Raw genomic sequence first — 27,554 nt, 5'->3', positions numbered from 1 at the left:
GGTTGTTGTTTTATTATGTCTCAGGGTTGTTGTTTTATTATGTCTCAGGGTTGTTGTTTTATTATGTCTCAGGGTTGTTGTTTTATTATGTCTCAGGGTTGTTGTTTTATTATGTCTCAGGGTTGTTGTTTTATTATGTCTCAGGGTTGTTGTTTTATTATGTCTCAGGGTTGTTGTTTTATTATGTCTCAGGGTTGTTGTTTTATTATGTCTCAGGGTTGTTGTTTTATTATGTCTCAGGGTTGTTGTTTTATTATGTCTCAGGGTTGTTGTTTTATTATGTCTCAGGGTTGTTGTTTTATTATGTCTCAGGATTGTTGTTTTATTATGTCTCAGGGTTGTTGTTTTATTATGTCTCAGGGTTGTTGTTTTATTATGTCTCAGGGTTGTTGTTTTATTATGTCTCAGGGTTGTTAAAAATTGTTTGTTTTCCCCTCCCCCTTCACCTTTACTTTATTGCGTTTCAAAGTACTCGAGTAATTGCATCGTATGTGGTTGTTGGTCGGTGGTGTTTAAAGATGATGTTATAATGGTGTTTAAAGATGGTGTTATAATGGTGTTTAGAATTGACATGATAATGGTGTTTAGAATTGACCATTAAAAAATAGCAATGGATGCTCCACGTGTTATTTGAAACAGCTCAAATATCTTAAGCATCGGCCACTTGGCCTGCCAGATCTCTGACGTCACTGTGGGCCACTTGGCCTGCCAGATTTCTGACGTCACCGTGGGCCACAAATCTGGCCTTGACGAATGTTACTCAAATAGCCCGCAGTAAACACGTCATGAGCGTGCGACTGTGTGAGTCTGTGTTTGTTGTTTTTACTGGCGCCTGCTCTATAATTAATGCTGACCTTTGGGGTTACACGCGGGAGTCACGAGCAGCCAAAACAGGGGCCTGTGGCCCAGCCAAAACAGGGGCCTGTGGCCCAGGAAGTGACGTCATGTATAGATGTCAGTGTTAGGCGACCAACTGTGTGGACGCTTTTAGTTTTTGGTGGCTATTTTTAGCAACTGTCATGTAGTGTTGGCACGCTAAACAGTTCGATATGAGATCGATATCACCTGATTGGAGCTGTTGATAACAGGAAGCTGGTGCCGCAATGTCACGAGGGCGGAACTAGGAGTTGCAGCTTCTAGTGGGGTGGGGCGGGATGGGATGGGGGGATGGGGCGGCCAATGTCAAATATTGAGATATAAACAGGCAGTTGCTCGCTTAAAGGTCCTCACCCACGCTGGGGTATGGGCCAACCTGCTGGAGTATGGGCAAGTCAGATGGAGTATGGCCCTCATGCTGGGATATGGAGTAGTTTATCCAACCCCCACCTTGTCCTGATCTCTTCCTGTCAGAGGACCCTGAGCATTTGTCTGAGGCAGCTGTTTTAAAGGTCTACATGATCAATGGCGTCTGTGGCGTCCCTTAAGTCTTTGCCCCATACAGCGGTACTGATAGCACATTAGACAAACAGGGATCTATAATTTAACGCTGGTGGTAGTGTGTCAATCCTTCCTTTCATCGCCATAAAAAGTCAACATCGCACCATGAAGTGCTTTTCAGTGCATCGCATTGTCTTATTATATGTGATAGAGTAAGGTTTATTTATATAACGACTTAAATTTACTGTATAATTGCCACAGTTTTTACTCTTTCGCATTACGTAAAGAAAATATTAAATACACTCACATTGCTAAAGCATATTAAACAAATCAATGTCAAATATCATTTTCGCTTAGATTCTTGCAAAAAATAGATACATTTTTATAACAGTATGGTCGAAAAAAAAAAAAAAAAAAAAAAAAAAAAAATTTGCCAAGGGAGGTAATTTAAAAAATAAATTCAACTCACTCTCAATAATTTAAGTTAATTTTTTTATTACTACCGCATTAATTATTATATGTTAAGGTTCATAATTAAAATAGAAAAATGTTAAGATTATTTATATTATTTTCTAATTAGTCTATGATCTCTCTTTTTGTTTTTGGTTTTCGGTGTTATTAAAACAGATAATGAAATTAGACTTAAAGAGAATGCTGGAAATGCTCTCTCTGGGCGCGGACACATGGGAAAGCGTATTTTTTGTGGTGATTCTAATTACATTGCCAATGTATTTTCTTAGAACCATAAAAGTAAACACCACTTGCCGTACATTTATTTGCATCGCATTGTTTTATTGTAAGTTATGGCGTAGGATCTATTTATGTGACTTTAATTTTTAATGCTGGAAAGGCTAAGAAAGCGTGTTGTTCGGTGGTGATTCTAATGTTGTGTTTGTGTTGTGTTTGTGTTGTGGTTGTGTTTTGTCTTTTGTTTGTGTTTTTGTTTTTGTTTTTGTTTTTGTTGTGTTTGTGTTTTTGTTTATTTTGTTCTGTTCCCAAGTTGGTACATTTAAAAAAGATTTACCGAGGCGGAGCACGGGTATGCAGCTAGTCCGTATATAGTTGTACCATGAAAAATCAAAATATGACATTTGCTAAAGATTCAATATGGTTTTATTTTTATTTCATTTAAAATCTGGAAAGATTGTCACGAAAATGTGTCATCTGTTTTAATTTTACTTTATCAATACGTTGTCACGTCACGGCCACATCACGGTACCAACGGAATGACGTCATGGCCTGGTCACGTCATCGTCACGTCACTGTGACGTGACGGCCTGTTGCCGCCTCCTGACCATGTGGGCGCCGGGTGACGTGTCCACCCAGACGTGGGGGTTGGGCGCGCACTTGACCTTGTGGGCCGTGGTGTCACGGGTCAGCCGGGTCACGATCTCCTGCAGCTGGGCTGACGTCACGCGCTGGCAACTCAAGTAGCGGCCCCTGCTTTCCTGGAACATGGATTTCAACTAGTTATTAATATGTGATTACCCAATGTTTCTTTCAGACTTTTTTCATGGGGGGGGGGGGGCACTTTACATTTTCGTGGTGGGGGGGGGGGGAAGCAGACTTATTTTCTGAGAGTTGGGGATAGGGGGGGGGGGTGGACGGAAATTGGTAAAAGTATATATTTTATATATATAAATTCTGTTCGGGGGGTCTTCCCGAAGATATGCCCGAAAGAAACTCTGAGGGTAACAAGATGTTGTACCTGCAGTAAAACGAGAAAATATTTAGTTAAGATATTTGTGGTATTGGCACAGTTCCGTTAAGGGGTACCAGAATGCTTTGTGCACATGGCATGGATTAGCCGATTAGTATTACCGGATTAGGGTAGAGCGGATTAGTGTTAGGGTAGAGCGGATTAGTGTTAGAGTAGAGCGGATTAGTGTTAGGGTAGAGCGGATTAGTGTTAGGGTAGAGCGGATTAGTGTTAGGGTAGAGCGGATTAGTGTTAGGGTAGAGCGGATTAGTGTTAGAGTAGAGCGGATTAGTGTTAGGGTAGAGCGGATTAGTGTTAGGGTAGAGCGGATTAGTGTTAGGGTAGAGCGGATTAGAATAGGGCGGATCTGAAGAAAGTGTTTTTAAAATGAGAAGACGAAGTTTGTCTAGACACAACCAATCAACGTCGGGTGTTTTTTTAATCTTTGGAATATTTTACGACCCGGTAGTTTTTCAATTAAAAAAAAAAGTTTTCTGAAGAATCAAATCCTGGAAAGCCCGAGCTAAGAAACGCTGCATAAACTGTCTTGTCTGACCATCAAAAAACGTCACATGGACTGTCTTGTCTGACCATCAAAAAACGTCACATGGACTTACCTGTCTTGTCTGACCATCAAGAAACGTCACATGGACTGTCTTGTCTGACCATCAAAAAACGTCACATGGACTTACCTGTCTCGTTTGACTTCTGCCTCTCATCCTGGTCGTTGGGGACTTGCTCCGGCCTTCGTGGCTGGTGACAGGGCGCCCCTGTGTGGTGCCAGGCTGCCCCTGTGGGCTGGCGTTAGGGCGCCCCTGTGGGCTGGTGTCAGGGTGCCCCTGTGGGCTGGCGTTAGGGCGCCCCTGTGGGCTGGTGTTAGGGCGCCGCTGTGGGCTGGTGTCTTGCCTCCCAGATGTGGTCTGCGGGCGTCGCTTCACTTCGCTACGTTTTTCTGGAGTGGGTCCCGCGCTTGACCTTGGCCTTGGCCTTTGGCCGTCACAGCTGGTGGCCCAGTACTGTTCAAAATGGTTGACCCCAGGCGTCGAACTGCGGGTCATTTGGGGGCACGGGTTTGGGGTTCGCCAGCCGCTCCACCAGGCTGATTTGATCCTCGTAGTTCGGGGTCTGCCAGGGTCCGTAGCTCCGTCTCTCCAGCACCACCCTCTCCGTGGAGCTGCCTCCCCCTATCTCTCCCCTCGACTCTCTCCCTTCCCTCTCCTCGTCTCTAGAAGACTTCGCGTGTTTGCCTCTTGGTGTCCTGGCCCGCCTCGACCCCTGGCCGGTGTCCCTCCCGTGTTCCATAGCTCTGGCCTCTCTCCCTCACTCCCTCAGGTTATACACCAGTCACCTCAGTAGGACGTGGACATCAATCCCGGGCCTACCAGCAACCTTACCTCGGGTTGCTGTACCTCGGGTTGCTGTACCTCGGGTTGCTGTACCTCGGGTTGCTGTACCTCGGGTTGCTGTACCTCGGGTTGCTGAAAGAAAAAACAACGACAGTGACAAGGACTGGAGTGATGACTATAAAACCGGTCTGTGCTTAGTTCAATACAAGCAGGTCATTACTTTCTCGTCTACCGAGTATAGAGGAAGTAATCGCTCACACAAATCACATGGGTATAGAGGAAGTATTGAAATCGCGCACACAAATCACATGAAATTTTGATAGTTTTCACCGTTTTACTTCTCAGTACTTCATCATATACGGAGTATAGGGGACTGATTATAATCGGGCTAAATTTAAACTTTTAAAATTAATGTGGTTAATCTACCTATGAATAAATCAATAAATTAATTAACGTCTTTAAATAAATTTGCGATTAACTGTCTGTCTGAAAACAAAAAATGTTCTCTACTTACATACTATTTTACAGCTCTACACATAGTGCAGATTCTCTCCAGTAGCCAATCAGACAAACAAAAAAAACAAAAAAACAACAAAAAAAAAAAAAAAAAAAAAAAATATTCAAACATGTAAACAAACTTGAGTTTTAGTAGTATTTAGATATCAAATTTGTAGTTTTGAAACAACTTTTCAGCAATTTCCGATAACCGGAAGTGGAACGTATTCTACTTTTGGCTTTTCAAAGGCCTATAACTTGAGTACTTTTTCAGATAGATAAACGAAATTTCACATATAAGTAAAAGATATAATGGTCTGCCTTCTTTAAATTTTAAGTAATTTCCGTTGAACGTAAGTAGTAATTTACGCCATCTCCGATTTCTCAAAAAACACATATTAATTTATAAAGAACTATTATACATATATTATTTGCCGTTCACTTAGTGCACAGTTCTTTTTTCTACGAGATTTTATTCTATTTTATTTTTGTAAAGTGCTTGGGTAGGGAGCCTCTGATGGTCAGTGCTAGGGTCGGCAGAGGCGTAGCGACCCTTCCCGGCGCCCGGGGACAAACTTTTCGATTTGCAACCCCCCCAAACTTTCGATTTGCACCCCCCCCCCCCCTCAAACTTTCAATTTGCACCCCCCTCAACCTTTCAATTTATTTTTCCAACCCATTTTGGCGCCCCCTAAGCTCGGCGCCCGGGGACATATGCCCCCCCCCGCCCCCCCCCCCCCTCGCTACGCTACTAAGGCTCAGCCCTGCCCAGTGCTAAAGTCGTGAGACTTAGTGCCTGAATGTCTGGCGTATGAATACAGAAAATGGTGATAAAAAAAGTTCTGCCCATGGAAAATAACCTTTTTAATTCTAACCTCTATTAACACAAACACGACACGGCTAATTAGAAATAATTACTAATTAATTAATTAGTCGGGTTTCATTAGGACTACGACGTAATTATTTATAGAAATAATAGAATGTAGCAAATACAGATTTTACGTTTTTTCCCCTTACATTTTAAATATTTTGTGAAGGTTATGAGAAAACTAAGGATTCTAATTTATGGGCGTGTCCTGTGTCCGGTTCCCAGAAAGAACCGCAACGGAAAAAAGCGCAACGGAAAAAAGCGCAAAACAAAAAGCGCAAAGAGAAAAAAGCGCACACAGAAAAAAGCGCAAAGAGAAAAAAGCGCAAACGGAAAAAAAGCGCAAAGAGAAAAAAGCGCACGCGGAAAAAAGTGCAACGAGAAAAAAAGCGCAAACGGAAAAAAGCGCAAAGAGAAAAAAGCGCAAAGAGAAAAAAGCGCACACAGAAAAAAGCGCAAACAGAAAAAAGCGCAAACAGAAAAAAGCGCAAAGAGAAAAAAGCGCAAACGGAAAAAAAGCGCAAACAGAAAAAAGCGCACACGGAAAAAAGCGCAAACGGAAAAAAGCGCAAACGGAAAAAAGCGAAAACAGAAAAAAGCGCACACAGAAAAAAGCGCAAACAGAAAAAAATCGCAAACGGAAAAAAGCGCAAACAGAAAAAAGCGCACACAGAAAAAAGCGCAAACGGAAAAAAGCGCAAACAGAAACAGAAAAATGCGCAACCAGAAAAAACACAACGAAAAATGTGCAAAAGAGAAATTTAGCACAAAGACCATATTGACTAGATGACACATTTATACGTGACTGTTAGGGCTGCTGTGAGAGTGTCGTGTTTGATCACGTGATCTACTACCATTTAAAGCGTACCACTACCATCTGCATTCCCATCACCACGATACAGGCGATAATCACTTTACACAATGCCTATTATTTTCTTGGTCAATAATTATTCAACTACTATTCTCGTATAAACATAAAACTATCGACATTACACGAAGTATCTTTCACATTCTCACTAGTCCGAACTACCTAGCTTGCATACCATAACAACCCGTTCCTATGGCAAAACTTCACTCTCTTTCATCCGCGTCATCAAACATGCATTCGTCATATTTCTCGCAACAACATTCATTCGCACCAAAATACCTGATAAAACACACATCATAACAATGATGTATTTACTATTATTTCATAATGACGCACCTACCTACCTACCAACATACCTCCCTGCCTCCCTCCCAACCAACCTACCAACCTACCAACCTACCTACCTACCTACCTACCTACCTACCTACCTACCTACCTACCTACCTACCTACCTACCTACCTACCTACCTACCTACCTACCTACCTACCTACCTACCTACCTACCTACCTACCTACCTACCTACCTACCTACCTACCTACCTACCTACCTACCTACCTACCTACCTACCTACCTACCTACCTACCTACCTACCTACCTACCTACCTACCTACCTACCTACCTACCTACCTACCTACCTACCTACCTACCTACCTACCTACCTACCTACCTACCTACCTACCTACCTACCTACCTACCTACCTACCTACCTACCTACCTACCTACCTACCTACCTACCTACCTACCTACCTACCTACCTACCTACCTACCTACCTACCTACCTACCTACCTACCTACCTACCTACCTACCTACCTACCTACCTACCTACCTACCTACCTACCTACCTACCTACCTACCTACCTACCTACCTACCTACCTACCTACCTACCTACCTACCTACCTACCTACCTACCTACCTACCTACCTACCTACCTACCTACCTACCTACCTACCTACCTACCTACCTACCTACCTACCTACCTACCTACCTACCTACCTACCTACCTACCTACCTACCTACCTACCTACCTACCTACCTACCTACCTACCTGCCTACCTGCCTACTTACCTACCTACCTACCTACCTGTCTACCTGCCTGCCTACCTGCCTACCTGCCTGCCTGCCTACCTACCTAATTACCTAATTATATATATATATATATATATATATATATATATATATATATATATATATATATATATATATATTAATACTAATAGTTTCGCTGTCTGTGTATCTGACAAGAACGCTCTGTCTGACAAGAACGCTCTAGAGAAAACACAAGCAATTTAAAAACATGCACAGTAATTCGAAAAACGAAATATGACGTCGACACATTTAGCGCACAGAGTAGAAAATACAAACCCAGAGAGTGCTCAAAGTTATATGACGTCATTGATTTTCGCGTTAACATTGAATAAAAAGGAAATGTTGTCTAATCTTAATGGTTTGCGTGAAGAGTTTCTTGCATACAATTCTTCGGGTAGGGGCGAAGCCCCACCCCCCGCGTAAGAACGTCTGAGCCCCCCCCCCCCCCTCGGGGAGGGGGCGGACACTGGAAAAAGTATATAATTATATTTCGTTGAATGGGACGGTAGACATGTTTTTTTTTGGGGGGGGGGTGGGGGGGGGGGGTGGGGGGGTGGTGTGTGTGGGGGGTGGGGGGTGGTGTGTGTGGGGGGTGGGGTGGTTTTAGTTTAGACTTTTTCCTCCCCAGAGAGGGGTGGGGGTACTTGAAATTTTCGGGGGCGGGGGTAGAATTTTCGGGGAAGGGGCGGACACTGGAAAAAGTATATAATTATATTTCGTTGAATGGGACGGTAGGCATGTTTTTTTTTGGGGGGGGGGGGGGGGGGGGGGGGTGGAGGGGTGGGGGGGGTGGTGTGTGTGGGGGGGGGCGGTGTGTGGAGGGGGGTGGTGTGTGTGGGGGGTGGGGGGTGGGGGTGGGGGGTGGTGTGTGGGGTGGGGTGGGGTGGGGGTGGTGTGTGTGGGGGGGGGGGTTGGTTTTAGTTTAGAGAAAAGAGACAGCACTATCAAGCTAGCGCCCGGTGTATCCTTCCTCAACGGGCCATTTTTCTCGTATAATAATAGTTTCGCTGTCTCTCTATCTATCTATCTATCTGTCTGACAAGAACGCTCTAGAGAAAAGACAAGCAATTTAAAAACATGCACAGTAATTCGAAAAACGAAGTATGACGTCGACACATTTAGCACAGAGTAGAAAATAATCTCAAACCCAGAGAGTGCTCACAGTTATATGACGTCATTGATTTTCGCGTTAACATTGAATAAAAAGGAAATGTTGTCTAATCTTAATGGTTTGCGTGAAGAGTTTCTTGCATACAATTCTTCGGGTAGGGGCGAAGCCCCACCCCCCGCGTAAGAACGTCTGAGCCCCCCCCCCCCCCCTCCCCAACTCAAAAGAAATTTCTTCATCGATACTCTATAATAAAATTACCGCCTAATTAATGTGTCTAATCTAAAAAGTGGGTTTCTTGCAATTTCTTTGCAATTCTTCGGGTAGTGGCTAAGCGCGACACCAGTGTTTCTTTCAGACTTTTTCCTCCCCGGAGAGGGGTGGGGGTAATTGAAATTTTCGAGGGCGGGGTTAGAATTTTCGGGGAGGGGGGGGCGGACACTGGAAAAAGTATATAATTATATTTCGTTGAATGGGACGGTAGACATGTTTTTTTGGGAGTGGGGGGGGGGGGTGGGGGGGGGGGGGGGGGGTGGGGGGGGGAGGTGTGAGTGGGGGGGTGGGTGGGGCGGTGGTTTCCTCATCGATACTCTATAATAAAATTACCGCCTAATTAATGTGTCTAATCTAAAAAGTGGTTTTCTCGCAATTTCTTTAATGCAATTCTTCGCGTAGTGGCTAAGCGCGACACCAGTGTTTCTTTCAGACTTTTTCCTCCCCGGAGAGCGGTGGGGGTACTTGAAATTTTCGGGGGCGGGGGTAAAATTTTCGGGGAGGGGGCGGACACTGGAAAAAGTATATAATTATATTTCGTTGAATGGGACGGTAGACATGTTTTTTGGGGGGTGGGGGTGGGTGGCGGTGGGTGGGGTGGGGGGGGGCTGGTGTGTGGGGTGGGTGTGGGGTGGGGGGTGGGGGTGTGTGTGTGTGGGGGGGGGGTGGGTTGGTTTTAGTTTAGAGAAAAGAGAAAGCACTATCAACCTAGCGCCCGGTGTATCCTTCCTCAACGGGCCATTTTTCTCGTTAATACTAATAGTTTCGCTGTCTCTCTATCTATCTATCTATCTATCTGTCTGACAAGAACGCTCTAGAGAAAACACAAGCAAAATAAAAACATGCACAGTAATTCGAAAAACGAAATATGACGTCGACACATTTAGCATATTAAAGTTGAAAATAATCTCAAGGCGGAAAGTGCACACAGTAATGACGTCATTGATTATCGCGTAAACATTGAATAAACAGGAAATGTCTAATCTAAATGGTTTGCGTGAAGAGTTTCTTGCATACAATTCTTCGGGTAGGGGCGAAGCCCCACCCCCCGCGTAAGAACGTCTGAGGGGGGTGGGGGTGGGGGGGGGGGGTTGAGTGGGGGGTGGTTTTAATTTAGACTTTTTCCTCCCCGGAGAGGGGTGGGGGTACTTGAAATTTTCGGGGGCGGGGGTAGAATTTTCGGGGAGGGGGCGGACACTGGAAAAAGTATATAATTATATTTCGTTGAATGGGACGGTAGACATGTTTTTTTAGGGGGGGGGGGGTTGTGGGTGGGGGGTGGGGGGAGGGGGTGGTGTGTGGGGGGGATGGGGGGTGAGTGGGGGGGGGGGGTGGTTTTAATTTAGACTTTTTCCTCCCCGGAGAGGGGTGGGGGTACTTGAAATTTTCGGGGGCGGGGGTAGAATTTTCGGGGAGGGGGCGGACACTGGAAAAAGTATATAATTATATTTTGTTGAATGGGACGGTAGACATGCTTTTTTTTTGGGGGGTGGGGGGTGGGTGGGGGGTGGGGGGGTGATGTGTGTGGGGGGGGGGGGGTGGGGGGTGGTTTTAATTTAGACTTTTTCCTCCCCGGAGAGGGGTGGGGGTACTTGAAATTTTCGGGGGCGGGTGTAGAATTTTCGGGGAGGGGGCGGACACTGGAAAAAGTATATAATTATATTTCGTTGAATGGGACGGTAGACATGTTTTTTTTTGGGGGGGGGGGGGGGGTGGGGGGTGGTGTGTGTGTGGGGTGGTGTGTGTAGGGGTGGGGGTGGGGGGTGGTGTGGGGGGGGGGTGGGGGGGTGGTGTGGGGGTGGGGGGGGTGGGGGTGGGGGTGGTGTGTGTGGGGGGGTGGTTTTTGTTTAGAGAAAAGAGACAGCACTATCAACCTAGCGCCCGGTGTATCCTTCCTCAACGGGCCATTTTTCTAGTATATATATAGTTTTGATGTTTGTTTAAACAAGGATTGGTGTGAACGAATATTAGTGCGAAAGTTAATGACGCATTGAATAGTTACGCGGTTCGCAAAAATGTGACGTTTTAGTGTAGGTTCGTTGTTGTCGAGGAAAGAAGTTAAAAAGTACACTTGTTCTTGTTGTGTTAGAGTGATGTCGTAATGTAGTCCAGTCTTAGTATTGTTTGTTCAAGTCGTTCTTTGTAATGCAATAAATAGTAAAATTAATGTCATCTTGTCGAATCATTTGTATACCTTGATGTCGTCGTGCTTTGGGATGAACTACTGAATAGCTAGACAGAATATAATGGTAGTGTAGACCTTCTCACTTCATAGTTGCGGGACACATAGACCCAGGTATAACATATATACACACACATATATATATATATATATATATATATATATATATATATATATATATATATATATATATATATATATATATATATATATATATATATATATATATATATATATTTATGGGTAGGTGGGTAAGTGGGTGGGTAGGTTGTTAGGTGGGTATGTGGGTAGTTCATTGATCCTGTTGAGCCCCACATTACATAGTTAATCAGTTTAACAATGTAGATGATATTGGAGTAGGTGTAAGTCAAAGCCTGATGTTATTATAAAACTTCATCTCTCTTTGTTTCTTTATAAAAAGGTTATGGAAGGTTTTTTAAGGCATTTTACTGAAATGTTTACCGGACGAATGCAAAACAACCACAGCTCTTCTGTTATATAGGCTACATGCAGTGTTTCTTCCAGACTTCCCCCCCCCCCCCTCAAACTTTCGATTTGCACCTCCCCCCCCCTCATACTATATATATATATATATATATATATATATATATATATATATATATATATATATATATATATATATACCGAGGGGTCTATGGGGGGGGGTTATGACCCCCCTAACCCCCCCTGCCTACGCCACTGCATATAAGTATTCGCATAGATTTAGAGTAGCGCCCCTTTTGTTTACATGTTTTCATTACCCTTCAAACAAAAGTCTATTTTAGTTATATTGAGATTAAAGAATGTAAATAAATAGTATACACAATTCTGTAGAATAGGAACGATTGGGAGGGAAGTGACATTTAGCGCAGGAAATTTAGAGGCTAGGTAGGGTATAATAAATGGTGGGGTTAGGAAAGTTACGGGGTCCATTCTCTAATAGGCAATCTATGTCTCTTTCGTACTTTCGTGTTGGTTTATTGTCGAACCTGTCCTCACCTCACATCACAACAGTTGGGTGACGCTTACCGTGTAATGTTAAAATAAATAGCATGTAATTGAGTTAGTTCGAAGTGAGTTTTCATACAAGCCCAACGCACTAATTAAGGTTGTCGCAAAATGTAACATATATGTAACATATGTCAATGATGTCAATGAATTTTCATTTAAAAAAAAGATGTCTAGTACAGTTTACGAAACTTACGAACTTCGCCGATACTTTTTTGGTGGGTAGGTTGGTAAGTATGTAGGTGGGTAAGTGGGTAAGTGGGTAAGTGGGTAGGTGGGTAGGTGGGTAGTTAGGTAGGTAGATAGGTAGGTAGGTAGGTGGGTAGGTGAGTAGTAGGTAGGTAGGTAGGTGCGTCATGATGTGAAAAAAATATTAAATACAAAATTGTTATTTTGGTGCGAATGAATGTTGTTACGAGAGATATGACGAATGCATGTTTGATGACGCGGATGAAAGAGAGTGAAGTTTTGCCATAGGAACGGGTTGTTATGGTATGCAAGCTAGGTAGTTCGGACTAGTGAGAATGTGAAAGATACTTCGTGTAATGTCGATAGTTTTATGTTTATACGAGAATAGTAGTTGAATAATTATTGACCAAGAAAATAATAGGCATTGTGTAAAGTGATTATCGCCTGTATCGTGGTGATGGGAATGCAGATGGTAGTGGTACGCTTTAAATGGTAGTAGATCACGTGATCAAACACGACACTCTCACAGCAGCCCTAACAGTCATGTATAAATGTGTCATCTAGCCCATATGGTCTTTGTGCTAAATTTCTCTTTTGCACATTTTTCGTTGTGTTTTTTCTGGTTGCGCATTTTTCTGTTTCCGTTTGCGCTTTTTTCTGTGTGCGCTTTTTTCTGTTTGCGCTTTTTTCCGTTTGCGCTTTTTTCTGTTTGCGCTTTTTTCTGTGTGCGCTTTTTCTGTTTGCGCTTTTTTCCATTTGCGCTTTTTTCTCTTTGCGCTTTTTTCTATTTGCGCTTTTTTCTCTTTGCGCTTTTTTCTCTTTGCGCTTTTTTCCGTTTGCGCTTTTTTCTGTTTGCGCTTTTTCTGTGTGCGCTTTTTTCTGTTTGCGCTTTTTTCCGTTTGCGCTTTTTTCCGTTTGCGCTTTTTTCCGTGTGCGCTTTTTTCTGTTTGCGCTTTTTTCCATTTGCGCTTTTTTCTCTTTGCGCTTTTTTCTCTTTGCGCTTTTTTCCGTTTGCGCTTTTTTCTGTTTGCGCTTTTTTCTGTGTGCGCTTTTTTCTGTTTGCGCTTTTTTCCGTTTGCGCTTTTTTCCGTTTGCGCTTTTTTCCGTGTGCGCTTTTTTCTGTTTGCGCTTTTTTCTCTTTGCGCTTTTTTCCGTTTGCGCTTTTTTCTGTTTGCGCTTTTTTCTGTGTGCGCTTTTTTCTCTTTGCGCTTTTTTCTATTTGGGCTTTTTTCTCTTTGCGCTTTTTTCCGTTTGCGCTTTTGTCTCTTTGCGCTTTTTTCCGTGTGCGCTTTTTTCTCTTTGCGCTTTTTTCCGTTTGCGCTTTTTTCTGTTTGCGCTTTTTTCTGTGTGCGCTTTTTTCTCTTTGCGCTTTTTTCTGTTTGCGCTTTTTTCTCTTAGCGCTTTTTTTCTGTGTGCGCTTTTTTCTCTTTGCGCTTTTTTCCGTGTGCGCTTTTTTCCGTTGCGCTTTTTGATTTGCGCTTTTTTTCCGTTGCGGTTCTTTCCGGCCACCCCTGTGTCCAATGATGCTAATATATGGGAGTGTACTGTATCAAATTATGCTAATATATGGGAGTGTCCTGTATCTAATTATGCTAATATATGGGAGTGTCCTGTATCCAAGGACATTTATTTATGGGAGTGTCCCAAGTGAGCCCAGGTACCACACGACCCCACCACCACACGACCCCACCACCACACGACCCCACCACCACACGACCCCACAACACGACCCCACCACCACACGACCCCACCACCACACGACCCCACCACCACACGACCCCGCCACACGACCCCACCACACGACCCCACCACACGACCCCACCACACGACCCCACCACCACACGACCCTGCCATCACACGACCCCACCACACGACCCCACTACACGGCCCCACCACACGACCCCACCACAAGACACCACCACCACACCACCCCACCACACGACCCCACTACACGACGCCACCACACGACCCCACCACACGACCCCACCACACGACCCCTCCACACGATCCCGGTTTCCCACACCACAGTACCACACAGCCACATCTAAAAACAGATCCTTGACATGAACTAAAGATTTTGTTTTCTTACATTTTATCTCAACTCTACCCCGCCTTCTCCACCCCCCCCCCCCCCGCCCACCCACCAGCTGATATTATTCCAATCATCTGAAATTGTTATTTTTAATCCTTAGCTTTTACACAGTGAGTGAGTTTCAATTATCCCCCTCAAATAAAAAAAGAAAGATAACAACTTTTTGTACAGCTTGCCGTGAAGCTGGGAGGTCGAAAAAATCTTGTCGAGTTTTTAGCTCGTCTAGTGATCAGCTGATTAGGGTGATAAGGTAAAAGATTTTGTCGATACATTTTGTTGTAGCTCAACAATTGACGGGCGGTGTGTGCCTGTGTGTGTCTGTGTGTGTCTGTGTGTGTCTGTGTGTGTCTGTGTGTGTCTGTGTGTGTCTGTGTGTGTCTGTGTGTGTCTGTGTGTGTATGCGTGTAATACCGTGTGTCTGTGTGTATGTGTGTGTCTCCGTGTGTATGTGTGTATGTGTGGATTAGCGTGTGTATGTGTGTGTCTCCGTGTATATGTGTGTATTACCGTGTGTCTGTGTGTCTGCGTGTGTATGTGTGCTTTAGCATGTCAATACAAAAAACTACGACATAGGAAAGTATAGGAAAGTATAGGAAAGTATGTCTACTTCAAATTTAAAAACACCAAATGATAATTTGATGTAAAGGAATAATTAAATGTCATCCCATGTGACATGTGACATGTTGGCTGGACGTGAAAAATATCGAGCATTTCTGACGTCAACCATCAAGTTGCAGGCCACCTATGACGTCACAGCAGTAGTTCTAGAACTGACCAGATTTAAAGACCTGCCCTAACAGCTACCAGACACGGCGTCCATTAACCGACATGTAACCTTCACCTTTCTCAATAAGTGATTTCTTTCAAATACTTAACTTCGTGTTCAGACGAATGGGGCGGGGGGGGGGGGGATATAAACTTTTGTAGAGTGAGACTTTAAAACCCACCACACCTCAGGCCGGCTGAGATGGGAGGGGGGGGGGGGCTATAAACTTTTGTAGAGTGAGACTTTAAAACCGACCACACCTCAGACCGGCTGAGATGGGCCGTCCATCCAAACTTGTGTCCCGGGATGACACCAGAGAGATTACAGAGCGATTACAGCGCGATTACACCAGGCCGTTTGCATCAGGCAAAATCTCCAGTACCCAACTGTTCTTGGTTTCATCAACTCTGATTATGTATGTGCATCTACTAACAATTATTCAATATCTGAAAGGTACAGCGCCATCTCCCTTCCATTCCTAAAAATAGCAATTAAAACAATTAAATCAAAACGCAACTTAACGCCGGTAAGAAGAATCAGGCGAATGGTCTCAAGTTTCATCATTACATTTCTCTCAGCTTACATGTTGTCTATTATTTTCCTGATCTTTTGTGAGGCGAGAGTGAACTCAAATTTAGACAGGGAGGTAATCCCATGGCGAGAGTTGACTCAAATATAGACAGGGAGGTAATCCCATGGCGAGAGTTGACTCAAATATAGACAGGGAGGTAATCCCATGGCGAGAGTTGACTCAAATATAGACAGGGAGGTAATCAAATTTTCATGGAGAATTATTGTACATTAGGATGTTCAAGAGATCAGTCAAGACAATTAATTAGTACTGTGAATATAAATCTAAGCAATTAATTAGTACAGTTGTAGGCCTAGATTTAGTACTGTGGTAGGTCTAAGTGGCTCCCATTATTGGTAAAAACAACTGACTCCCATGATTTATGACGCCACTGACTCCCATTATTCGTGACGCCACTGACTCCCATTATTCGTGACGCCACTGACTCCCATTATTCGTGACGCCACTGACTCCCATTATTCGTGACGCCACTGACTCCCATTATTCGTGACGCCACTGACTCCCATTATTCGTGACGCCACTGACTCCCATTGTTGGTGACTGGCCAGTGAAACACGTGCCGCTCTAACGAACTGTCCGATCTCCAGGGTTTCCTGACGTCACTTCCGCCTGTCAGCTCCAATCACGATGTGCCGGATGTTTGACAGACAGGCTGTCATCTGTCATCTTGCTGCCTCTACTTTACCATCAGGGATGGATGTCCCTGTCGTCCCGCCCCCATCCAACGACCCCCCCCCTCCCCATTTACTATAATAAAGTTGAGCCTTACGTTTGTTTGCCTAGAAACCGTTTCTTTAGTGACACAGTCCAGTGTCACTGACTATCGTGGCTCTGTCACTGACACTAAGTTCCACTGACAATAGCCACTGCCTTATAATCCTGTCTTAGTGTCATTGCCTTATGTGCCACTGCCCATACATTATGTGCTCAGTGCCACTGCCTCTCAGTGCCACTGCCCCTCAGTGCCACTGCCCCTCAGTACCACTGCCTCTCAGTGCCACTGCCCTTAGTGTCCCCACTTGAAGCGCCACAGTAATTGGCACTGAGTCAAACTTAAACTTGGCGCCGATTTCTGCGTGGGCTTTTGTCAACTGGCTAGCTAGATCTAGAATCTCTAGGTGCTAAATAGTTTTTGCTTGATTGCAAAGGAGCTGCATTGTTTTGGCTGTTAGGAATGTTTGCATTGTTAGAGCTGTTGTAATGTTCTCTACACAAAGAATCGATGAGCTAGACTCATGAGGACCTTAGTTAGCCCTCCTGTAGTGGTTAAAAAATTATTATTTTAACTTGAGTGCTTTTTAATCGCGCGCCTGCTGGCTTGAAATCCAATTCGTTGAAGATCAGTTATCTCCCCGTACAAGGTAGAGCTGTCATCGGATTTACCGCCCCTGGTCTAACTCCGCTAGAAAGACGTCAGTCGAGACACAGAATAAAAGCTCGGGCAAACAGGGACCAAATCCAAATATTACCTCCCCTGTTATTCCTGGTGTGTACGCCATCTCTGAGGGGCAATAACTCTTCTACTTGACTGGAAGAATTGACAATACGATAGAAGCTGTTTTTAAAGGTCTCGTGATTTAAACTTTAAAGCCGTAGCATTGCTTTACGTGAACCAAATGTAGCTAATGTAAGATTGAGTCTCCACCTGTGTTGTTGCGTCCCTTCATGGGGTGGGGTGGTGGGGTAAGACTTGCTTCAGACAAACATACATTGCTGACAGAAATTGATCACATTTTAAAATATGATTGTTCATCAAAATGGCTAGGCTATAATTTATTTGGTATCACGTGACTAGAATGTAATTGATATCACGTGACTCAGTTAATTTCACACAACCTCGGCTGATTGGCTTAATTAACTCATCTAATGTGGAGAGCCCTGCACTGTTGGCACGACGCAATTTTATATTGCACCACGCAATCATTTCTTGCACCCACACGTTACTTGCATCTAGCGCAAGGGGCGGGGGTAAGCGTAGAGGTTAAGACAGGTTAAAGGTTAAGACAGGTTGTTTTTTTATGAGCAACAAAGTGAACAAAAAACACTTTATTTTTCTGTAAGTCACGTGATCAGACTTTAAAACAGGATTCGAACCTCTAAACCTCGGGATCCACGCTTGTTCTGGCAATCTAGGCATGGTCCAAAAGCTTCCCCCCCCCCCCACCAGCCATCAAGAACTTGGGGCCGCAAACAGCCATGAAGATTTAGAGACCCGAACCCATGTCAACTAATTCCCCACGACGCCATCCTGCCATCCAACCACGCGGACAACATCGTAACAAACGTAACCAGGTCAACGACTGAGTTCAACCTTTAGGTTTGACCTCAGTGACCTAAGTCCAGTAACTCTAAAGTCGTCCTAATCAAGCGACAGACATTTATCTAACACCGGTCCATTAATGACTACCTGTTTATTTATACCATTGTTTAAGCTTTAATGATATTTAAACAAAAATATGGATTTAAAAAAAAAAACTTACTTAACTCAGCTTACCTCTGTAAGTGAGGTCCAGTTGACTGTAGGACATACACGTAGACCTATGTAAGCCGCGAGCGTTGAAACGGGCGGGTAACTCTCAACCACAAGAAGAATTCGTTCAACTTATTCCCCTTATCGAACACCGCTACGTTAAGGGTATCGATTTTAATTACCGGAAATGACGTGAGACGATTCCTAGTTGTATTCGATATGTCCTGTCAGCTTTTGTATGTTAATGGCCGGCGTTAAAAAATCTTTTAATCAAATGTATTCAGACGTTTTGCCCATGCGCAGTAAGGCGTACATTTCAACCCGCCATTAAGCCATTGGTTCTGTGTTCCAGTAGAAACAGGCCATTGAATGTTGAAGCCAGGAATGTAGACAACTTGTTGGGGTTTGGTCTTTTCAAACACGGACACTAGCGTCAACGATTAGCGCGCTTGAAAATAAACTAAACGACCATTGACAAAGACGGGGAGAGTATTAGAGGGATTAGCAAGATAATCCAGCGAACTAAAGTCAAACAGGCTAGTGGAGAGAATTAGAGGGATTAATAAGACATTCAAACTATCTACAGGCTAGTTAACAACACCGGTGGCGTCGCCAGGAGGGGAGTGGATACTGGGGGGGGGGGGGAGGGGGCATTTTAGTCTTTTTAAGGCTGTATAAAAATGCACGGCGGAACTAGCGTCAGCCGCTTTATGTAGTATTCCAAGACAAATATCTTACAGTCAAAATATTCCAAGACAAATATCTCACAGTCAAAATATTCCAAGACAAATATCTCACAGTCAAAATATTCCAAGACAAATATCTCACAGTCAAAATATTCCAAGACAAATATCTTACAGTCAAAATATTCCAAGACAAATATCTCACGGTCAAAATATTGTCAAGACAAATATCTCAGTCAAACTATTCCAAGACAAATATCTCACAGTCAAAATATTCCAAGACAAATATCTCACAGTCAAAATATTGTCAAGACAAATATCTCAGTCAAACTATTCCAAGACAAATATCTCACAGTCAAAATATTGTCAAGACAAATATCTCACAGTCAAAATATTGTCAAGACAAATATCTCACAGTCAAACTATTCCAAGACAAATATCTCACAGTCAAAATATTCCAAGACAAATATCTCACAGTCAAAATATTGTCAAGACAAATATCTCACAGTCAAAATATTGTCAAGACAAATATCTTACAGTCAAAATATTTTAAGACAAATATCTCACAGTCAAAAAATTCCAAGACAAATATCTCACAGTCAAAATATTCCAAGACAAATCTCACAGTCAAAATATTTTAAGACAAATATCTTACAGTCAAAATATTTTAAGACAAATATCTTACAGTCAAAATATTGTCAAGACAAATATCTTACAGTCAAAATATTCCAAGACAAATCTTACAGTCAAAATATTCCAAGACAAATATCACGAGAAAGTGTATCCAAACTTAAATATTACCAATGACGAACCAAACAGTGAAATAAACGGAACATTATACGTTATAAAAATCTCATATCTCATACAATATAAACGATTGTACAGCAAGATATATGTCGTACTAAATTCCATACAATATAAACGATTGTACATAAAGTTATATGTCGTAATATATAATTATACCCTATTCTATGTGAATGCTTCTACAGAGAATTGATTCTTCATAAGAAACCAACGAACTATTTGTAGATCAAAAATATCAAACTACAGTTAGATCTATATGCAATTTAATTATACGGTATGAGGGGAATCGAAAAACACATTAGAGCCTCTTTATGACTTTTCGACATGTAGATTTATTAGTGTGGTTAGTTTTTGGCAGGACTTGCCCGAGTGCCGTCCCCTGTGACAGGGAAATGTATTCCTCCCCCTGTTTGTATGCCAGTCAATCGGTATTGATTGGCCCGCGACACGGCCGGACGGTGGGGAGGGGGGGGGGGGTGAGGTTTTTAGCTGTCCCCTGAGACAGGTAAAAAATGACAGGTGCCTGCCAATACAAAATGGAGATCTGGGTTTAGATAATAAAATGATTAGTCCGCTACTATTTTATTTCCCTCTGTACACGACACGTGACCTCACTGACACACGAACGTACAAATTATCTTAGAAAGTTGCTGACGTTAGGTTGAATGTACATTATATAGCCTATATATATATATATATATATATATATATATATATATATATATATATATATATAGAGAGAGAGAGAGAGAGAGAGAGAGAGAGAGAGAGAGAGAGAGAGAGAGAGAGAGACTATTATAATTACCTATCAGTCTCCGTGTTAAAGTAAATGACTATTTAAAAAAAATAATCAAGTTGATTTTTAAAAAATAAATAAACAGCTTGATTTAATAAAAATAAACAAGTGGATTTAAGAAAAGTAATATGGTTTAAAAATAAATATAATTAACAAGTAGACAGAGGCGTAGCGACCCTTCCCAGCGCCCGGGGACATACTTTCAATTTGGCGCCCCCTTGGGAGCAAATTTTCGATTTGCACCCACCCCCCCTCGAACTTTTCATTTGCACCCCCCCCCCCCCTCAAATTTTCGATTTGCACCCCCCCCCCCCTCGAACTTTTCATTTGCACCCCCCCCCCCCTCAAACTTTCAATTTGGCGCCCCCCCCCTAAGGTCGGCGCCCGGGGACATATGTCCCCCCGCCCCCCCCCCCCCTCGCTACGCTACTGCAAGTAGATCTTAAAAAGAATAAGTTGATTTAATAAAAAAATAAACAAATTAATTTTGAAATAATTCTATTAAAAACAAATTAGTTTCAAGGTATTTATCTGCAGTTAACAAATTTTCATTTTTTTCCCCAGGAGTTTCAAGGCATCTACCAGCAGTTCTTTCCCCACGGCAACCCGGATAAATTTGCTAGTTATGTCTTTAACGCCTTTGATGTTAACAAGGTAGAGTTGTGTCCCATTATTTCCTCGTTAATGTGCGGTTGCTTCCCTTGATTGCTGGTTTAGCTAGGGTTATGAAATAGGCTTACATCAGGGGACATTACTACACTGGCATTTGTGATATAAGATGATTCTGCTATGGATTCTGTATTTTGGTCTACAATTTAAAACTTTAGTAAAGTAATTAAATAAAAATACGCCATTGGTCTACAATTTAAACTTAAGTGAATTAATGAAATTAGGTAGCGCCATTGCTGATGTATTTTGTCTACAATTGAGACCTCTCTTCCTCAGGATGGTTTCATCTCATTCCCAGAGTTCATTCGTGCCTTATCCATCACGTCACGGGGGTCACTTGATGAAAAGTTGGACTGTAAGGTTTTCTTCTAGCTTGGGTTAGAACCTACACTTGACAAAAGTTGGACTGGAAGGTTTCCTTCTAGCTTGGGTTAGAACCTACACTTGACAAAAGTTGGACTGGAAGGTTTGCTTCTAGCTTGGGTTAGAACCTACACTTGACAAATGTTGGACTGGAAGGTTTCCTTCTAGCTTGGGTTAGAACCTACACTTGACAAAAGTTGGACTGGAAGGTTTCCTTCTAGCTTGGGTTAGAACCTACACTTGACAAAAGTTGGACTGGAAGGTTTGCTTCTAGCTTGGGTTAGAACCTACACTTGACAAAAGTTGGACTGGAAGGTTTCCTTCTAGCTTGGGTTAGAACCTACACTTGACAAAAGTTGGACTGGAAGGTTTCCTTCTAGCTTGGTTAAAACCTACACTTGACAAAAGTTGGACTGGAAGGTTTCCTTCTAGCTTGGGTTAGAACCTACACTTGACAAAAGTTGGACTGGAAGGTTTCCTTCTAGCTTGGGTTAGAACCTACACTTGACAAAAGTTGGACTGGAAGGTTTGCTTCTAGCTTGGGTTAGAACCTACACTTGACAAAAGTTGGACTGGAAGGTTTCCTTCTAGCTTGGGTTAGAACCTACACTTGACAAAAGTTGGACTGGAAGGTTTCCTTCTAGCTTGGTTAAAACCTACACTTGACAAAAGTTGGACTGGAAGGTTTCCTTCTAGCTTGGGTTAGAACCTACACTTGACAAAAGTTGGACTGGAAGGTTTCCTTCTAGCTTGGGTTAGAACCTACACTTGACAAAAGTTGGACTGGAAGGTTTCCTTCTAGCTTGGTTAAAACCTACACTTGACAAAAGTTGGACTGGAAGGTTTGCTTCTAGCTTGGGTTAGAACCTACACTTGACAAAAGTTGGACTGGAAGGTTTGCTTCTAGCTTGGGTTAGAACCTACACTTGACAAAAGTTGGACTGGAAGGTTTCCTTCTAGCTTGGGTTAGAACCTACACTTGACAAAAGTTGGACTGGAAGGTTTGCTTCTAGCTTGGGTTAGAACCTACACTTGACAAAAGTTGGACTGGAAGGTTTGCTTCTAGCTTGGGTTAGAACCTACACTTGACAAAAGTTGGACTGGAAGGTTTGCTTCTAGCTTGGGTTAGAACCTACACTTGACAAAAGTTGGACTGGAAGGTTTCCTTCTAGCTTGGGTTAGAACCTACACTTGACAAAAGTTGGACTGGAAGGTTTGCTTCTAGCTTGGGTTAGAACCTACACTTGACAAAAGTTGGACTGGAAGGTTTCCTTCTAGCTTGGGTTAGAACCTACACTTGACAAAAGTTGGACTGGAAGGTTTGCTTCTAGCTTGGGTTAGAACCTACACTTGACAAAAGTTGGACTGGAAGGTTTCCTTCTAGCTTGGGTTAGAACCTACACTTGACAAAAGTTGGACTGGAAGGTTTGCTTCTAGCTTGGGTTAGAACCTACAATTGACAAAAGTTGGACTGGAAGGTTTCCTTCTAGCTTGGGTTAGAACCTACACTTGACAAAAGTTGGACTGGAAGGTTTGCTTCTAGCTTGGGTTAGAACCTGTCTCTAGACGGGACGGTACTTTTAGCTCTTGAGCTGTGAATTGACTTATTCTGGTCACAGAGCTTAAAGTTAACACACAACCCGACTGTAACAAACCTTAGCTGAACCTGTTACCCATCTCGACTTTAATTCTTAGCTGAACCTACTTAAAGCTCCTGATTTCAGCTCTTCTACCATTTTCTACCAGTGGCATTTATCATGTATGACCTTGAAGGTTAAATTCTAAATATTTTTCTACCAGGGGCATTCAGCCTGTATGACCTTGACAACGACGGTTAAATCCTAACGTTATTCTACCAGGGGCATTCAGCCTGTATGACCTTGACAACGACGGCCAGATCACCAAGGGCGAGATGGGGGAGATCGTGGACGCCATCTACAGCATGGTCGGCAACCTGCTGGACCTGCCCAAAGACGAGGACACGCCCCAGAAGCGCGTGGAGAAAATATTTAAACAGATGGACCTGGTAAGTTAGAGAACTCTGGTTCAACAATTGGACCTGGTAAGTTAGAGAACTCTGGTTCAACAATTGGACCTGGTAAGTTAGAGAACTCTGGTTCAACAATTGGACCTGGTAAGTTAGAGAACTCTGGTTAGTAATTTATTAAACAAAAGAATCGGTCAGTTATCACCATAAGAGTTATATCAAGCTATAGCTATATAAAAACACGTTTTATTTCTCCCAACACTAGAACCACGACGATAAAACAAGTTTTATTTCTCTCTCTTCCCCCCCCTCCCCCCCCCAGAACCACGACGACAAACTAACACGGGAGGAGTTTAAAGAAGGATCCAAGTGTGACCCGTGGATCGTGCAGGCCTTGAGCATGGAGCTGCCCAACAACAGCCACTGACCTGTTGTTAGATGACCAGTAGCAGCCACTGACCTACTTTTACAGTAACAACGCCTGACCTACTTTTTAAATGACCAGAAACGATATGTGACCTACTTTTAAATGACCAGTAACAACACCTGACCTACTTTTTAAATGACCAGTAACAACACCTGACCTACTTTTTAAATGACCAGTGACAACGCGTGACATACTTTTAAAATGACCAGTAACAACACCTGACCTACTTTTAAAATGACCAGTGACAACGCGTGACATACTTTTAAAATGACCAGTAACAACACCTGACCTACTTTTAAAATGACCAGTGACAACGCGTGACATACTTTTAAAATGACCAGTAACAACACCTGACCTACTTTTTAAATGACCAGTAACAACACGTGACCTACTTTTAAAACGACCAGTACCAACGGCTGACCTGAATTAAAAATGTACCATAACACTGGGCTGAGACCATTGCCACGAAATGGATGACCTCTGGTTGAACCTGACCTGTCCATTTGTTCATTGATCCAAGTTTTAAGTTCTAAGGTCCACGCCACACTCTCTAAACAACCAAAGTCAAATAAGTCATACGTCAGTACAAAAGCTGTGTTTTAAAAAGTTTAAATAGAGAGATGTAACAAGCTCATCCATAGAGATCATTGGTGCAATACGCTACTCGGTCAGGATCGGTAACTCTTGATACAAGGGACATAATGACATTAAAAACAACTGACATCGATCTTGATATAAGGGGACATAATAACATTCATTTTAAACCTGACAAGATCTGTAACTTTTCATACATGGGTAAATAGAAAAAGCACTGCATTTAAAATTAAATTTAAAAAAAAAAACTGACAAGATCGGTCATAATACAAATTTTGTTTTACATTTTCTCAATGGCTATTATAGTACACCAGCCTCCCCCCTCCCCCCGCCTTTTTTCATTTGTAACTTATATTTTGCGTTCATCTGTTTCATTGACATCATTCTCGTCTAACATAAAAATGTTGTATGTGTTCTTTCAAAATGTAGCTCATCATGATGGTGTGTATTCAAGGATTTACAACTCCTATTGACATTGTCCTAATTATGATCAGAGCTTGCCACCTTCTCCCCTAACTGTGTGGACGTGATTGCCCAAACCACATTCTTCCAATGATTTTGTTTTAAGCACACATCCTTTCATCTTTCTTCCATACGATTCATCCCCACGCCGCCTCCGTATCAATAGAATGTTGCCAGGGGAAACAGCTCTCCTGTAATTTTTTTTTCACGATTGTCCAGCTAAAAAACAGGTTAGACACTAGATACTGTCAACAGAAATACCGAAACGTCTGTCCTGTTCAGCAGTCTAAAAACAACTTTTGACGTTCCTTTAAATTTTATTTTTCCCCCCACTTAACATGTTTTTTTTTTAAAATTGTACTTAACAATGCTGTCAATCAAATAATTTCGATTAGCATTTTATAAAAATAGTCTATTAGATGAATGTGTAGATACTGTCTACTTATGGAAACTCTGTACACTTTTTATTTGAACTCAAATTAATTAAACATGCATGTTAATTATTAATAAAGAACTATTTCTGACTCTCTGAATGAGTTTGTTTGGCGTAGAGACGTCTGAGTTCAAACCCCGGGCAGATGAGGCATGACAGCTGGGGGAAGCAGCTCATCTAGGAGTGACAAATGATAGGTGGGGGCAGCAACCCATCTAGGAGAGACAACTCCGAAATCTAACAACTGCTGCATTGTAGTTTGTTCTTGATTGGACGGAGGCCATGGATTTAAATCCAGAAAGAAAAGCAGGCTGAAATCTGAGTCAACGTCCAATATACGTTAATTGCAAGTTGATAGGTAATACTTGCGTTGGAGGAAATCACATTTTAATTTAGAAGACATCCGGGTCCTCATCTTTGGTTGCTGGTCTCATGGTGCGAGTGGATTAACTCAAAGTTTGATCTCATGGTGCGAGTGGATTAACTCAAAGTGTGATCACATGGTGCGAGTGGATTAACAGATTAGACCGGGCTCATGAGTTTTTTAGACTGTTCAGACTGCTAGACCGTTTCATGTAAGGTCCGGTGGTAAATTAATATCCAATGGATTGCTGGGTAGATCAATGGTGCACAAGTGTAGGATATATAGTGGTGCACAAATGTAGGCTATACAATGGTGCACAGCGGGAGGCTGTATAATGTTTTTCCTCATAATTTGTGTTTTGCCATTGATATTTTGCTATCACACTGTAGAAAATCTAAGTAAGGATGTAGTCCGTTTGACAACCTAATCAAATCGATACTGTCCTAATCAAATCGATACCGTCCAGATGAAGAAATGTGAAAGTCTGACCAACCAATCAGTCGGCTGTAGAATCAATTTTAGCGACCCGAGTACAATCAACTTTAGACACTGGAAACACATTGCGATGTTTTTTATAAAATCAGAAACACACACATTTAGTACGTGAAAATGTGTGTGTGGCTCTTCTGTCATGTCGGATTATATTCTTTTTAAAATTCTTCTGTACTGGCTGCTTGGGGAGATTTTTTGTTTTTAATTGGACAGACCGCAGGAACACAAAAAGGTTGCATACATGGGACGATTGGACACAACATATCGTTGGGTCAAGCTAATAGATTGTTGCAAGATAGAATGTAATGGCGACGTCGTGTACACCTCCACATATTGGGCCTGACATCAACAAGGACATGTGTACATACATTTCAACCATCTTTAATGACAAATGCTGCATACGTCACTGTCTTCTAGTATTCTCATCAAGGCCAACTCCAGTTATTTATGTAACTCTCTAACTAAAGGGGTTAGAGCTGCACAACTTATCTATGTTAAAATGTTTAACGTATCCCGCATCCAAGCAATAGTGGATACACTCTACTGCCCCACCCCCACACTAGATACACTCTACTGCCCCACCCCCACACTAGATACACTCTACAACCCACCCTCCCACCAGAGTACCAACATTACGACCTCAGGGGCAGAGTTTCTTCAGGCAAGTCTCCCCCCCCCCCCCCCAACGAAATGGAATTTATAACATATACTTTTACCAAGTGCCCCCCCCTCCGGAGAAAAAAGTCTGGAACAAACTCTGCTCTGGTGTTGTCGGTAACAAACACTTTCGCCTACAGCATTGTTTACAACCTGATATTGTTTGTCATAACAAACATAAAATAACACAATGTGGAACAAAAAAAAAGTGTTGAATTAATTTGTTTCTAAAATCGATATTCAGCTGATAAACATGAATTTGAAATATGAAACACCATCACACCACATAGAAGGAGAGCCACAAAATCAAGATTATCAAGTCTATGTTGAAACATCATGATCCATCAAAACTTTTTTGATGAACTGAACGGCCCGACCACAAGGGGCCGACTCAGGGGCGG

The 27,554-nt window shown here is 42.6% G+C and overlaps 2 protein-coding genes across 9 annotated transcripts in view; one reads left to right on the top strand and one right to left on the bottom strand.

The window, feature by feature from the left end:
- Positions 1–25,454, top strand: part of LOC131930392 (neuronal calcium sensor 1) — a 50,154-nt gene extending 24,700 nt beyond the window's left edge. For 3 of the 4 annotated variants that reach the window (XM_059286873.1, XM_059286865.1, XM_059286881.1), the window contains exons 3-6: positions 21,270–21,359; positions 21,651–21,729; positions 23,597–23,763; positions 24,047–25,454. In XM_059286873.1, the coding sequence (XP_059142856.1) occupies positions 21,270–21,359; positions 21,651–21,729; positions 23,597–23,763; positions 24,047–24,151 (441 nt within the window). In that variant the 3' untranslated portion in view covers positions 24,152–25,454. The remainder of the gene's footprint in view (positions 1–21,269; positions 21,360–21,650; positions 21,730–23,596; positions 23,764–24,046) is intronic. The other variant, XM_059286857.1, reaches the window with a different exon arrangement.
- On the bottom strand, positions 1,970–20,144 carry LOC131930418 (circumsporozoite protein-like). Of its 5 annotated transcripts, none has more exons than XM_059286907.1 (4): positions 20,069–20,144; positions 18,433–18,882; positions 3,769–4,554; positions 1,970–2,825 (listed from the first exon to the last, which is right to left on the bottom strand). In XM_059286907.1, the coding sequence occupies exons 3-4, from the start codon at positions 4,132–4,134 to the stop codon at positions 2,637–2,639; spliced, it is 555 nt and encodes a 184-aa protein (XP_059142890.1). In that variant the 5' UTR covers positions 4,135–4,554; positions 18,433–18,882; positions 20,069–20,144; the 3' UTR covers positions 1,970–2,636. The 5 variants fall into 5 exon arrangements, with proteins under 5 accessions (XP_059142890.1, XP_059142881.1, XP_059142899.1 ...); XM_059286898.1 differs by having other exon boundaries at positions 3,769–4,509; XM_059286916.1 differs by having other exon boundaries at positions 3,769–4,494.
- Positions 25,455–27,554: the final 2,100 nt, after the last annotated feature.

This window comes from Physella acuta, unplaced genomic scaffold (assembly GCF_028476545.2).
Source record: "Physella acuta isolate Inbredline_101_S28 unplaced genomic scaffold, ASM2847654v3 ptg000098l, whole genome shotgun sequence".
NCBI lineage: Eukaryota > Metazoa > Mollusca > Gastropoda > Physidae > Physella > Physella acuta.
This window is presented reverse-complemented; position numbering and strand designations above follow the sequence as displayed.

What these genes read in the sequence shown, in the direction of transcription:
- LOC131930418 (XM_059286907.1), bottom strand. Translation starts at nt 4,134, where the DNA reads ATGACCCGCAGTTCGACGCCTGGGGTCAACCATTTTGAACAGTACTGG. An exon ending in GCAGAAGTCAAACGAGACAG is followed by an intron (nt 2,826 to 3,768) that starts GTAAGTCCATGT and finishes TCCATGTTCCAG; the next exon opens with GAAAGCAGGGGCCGCTACTT.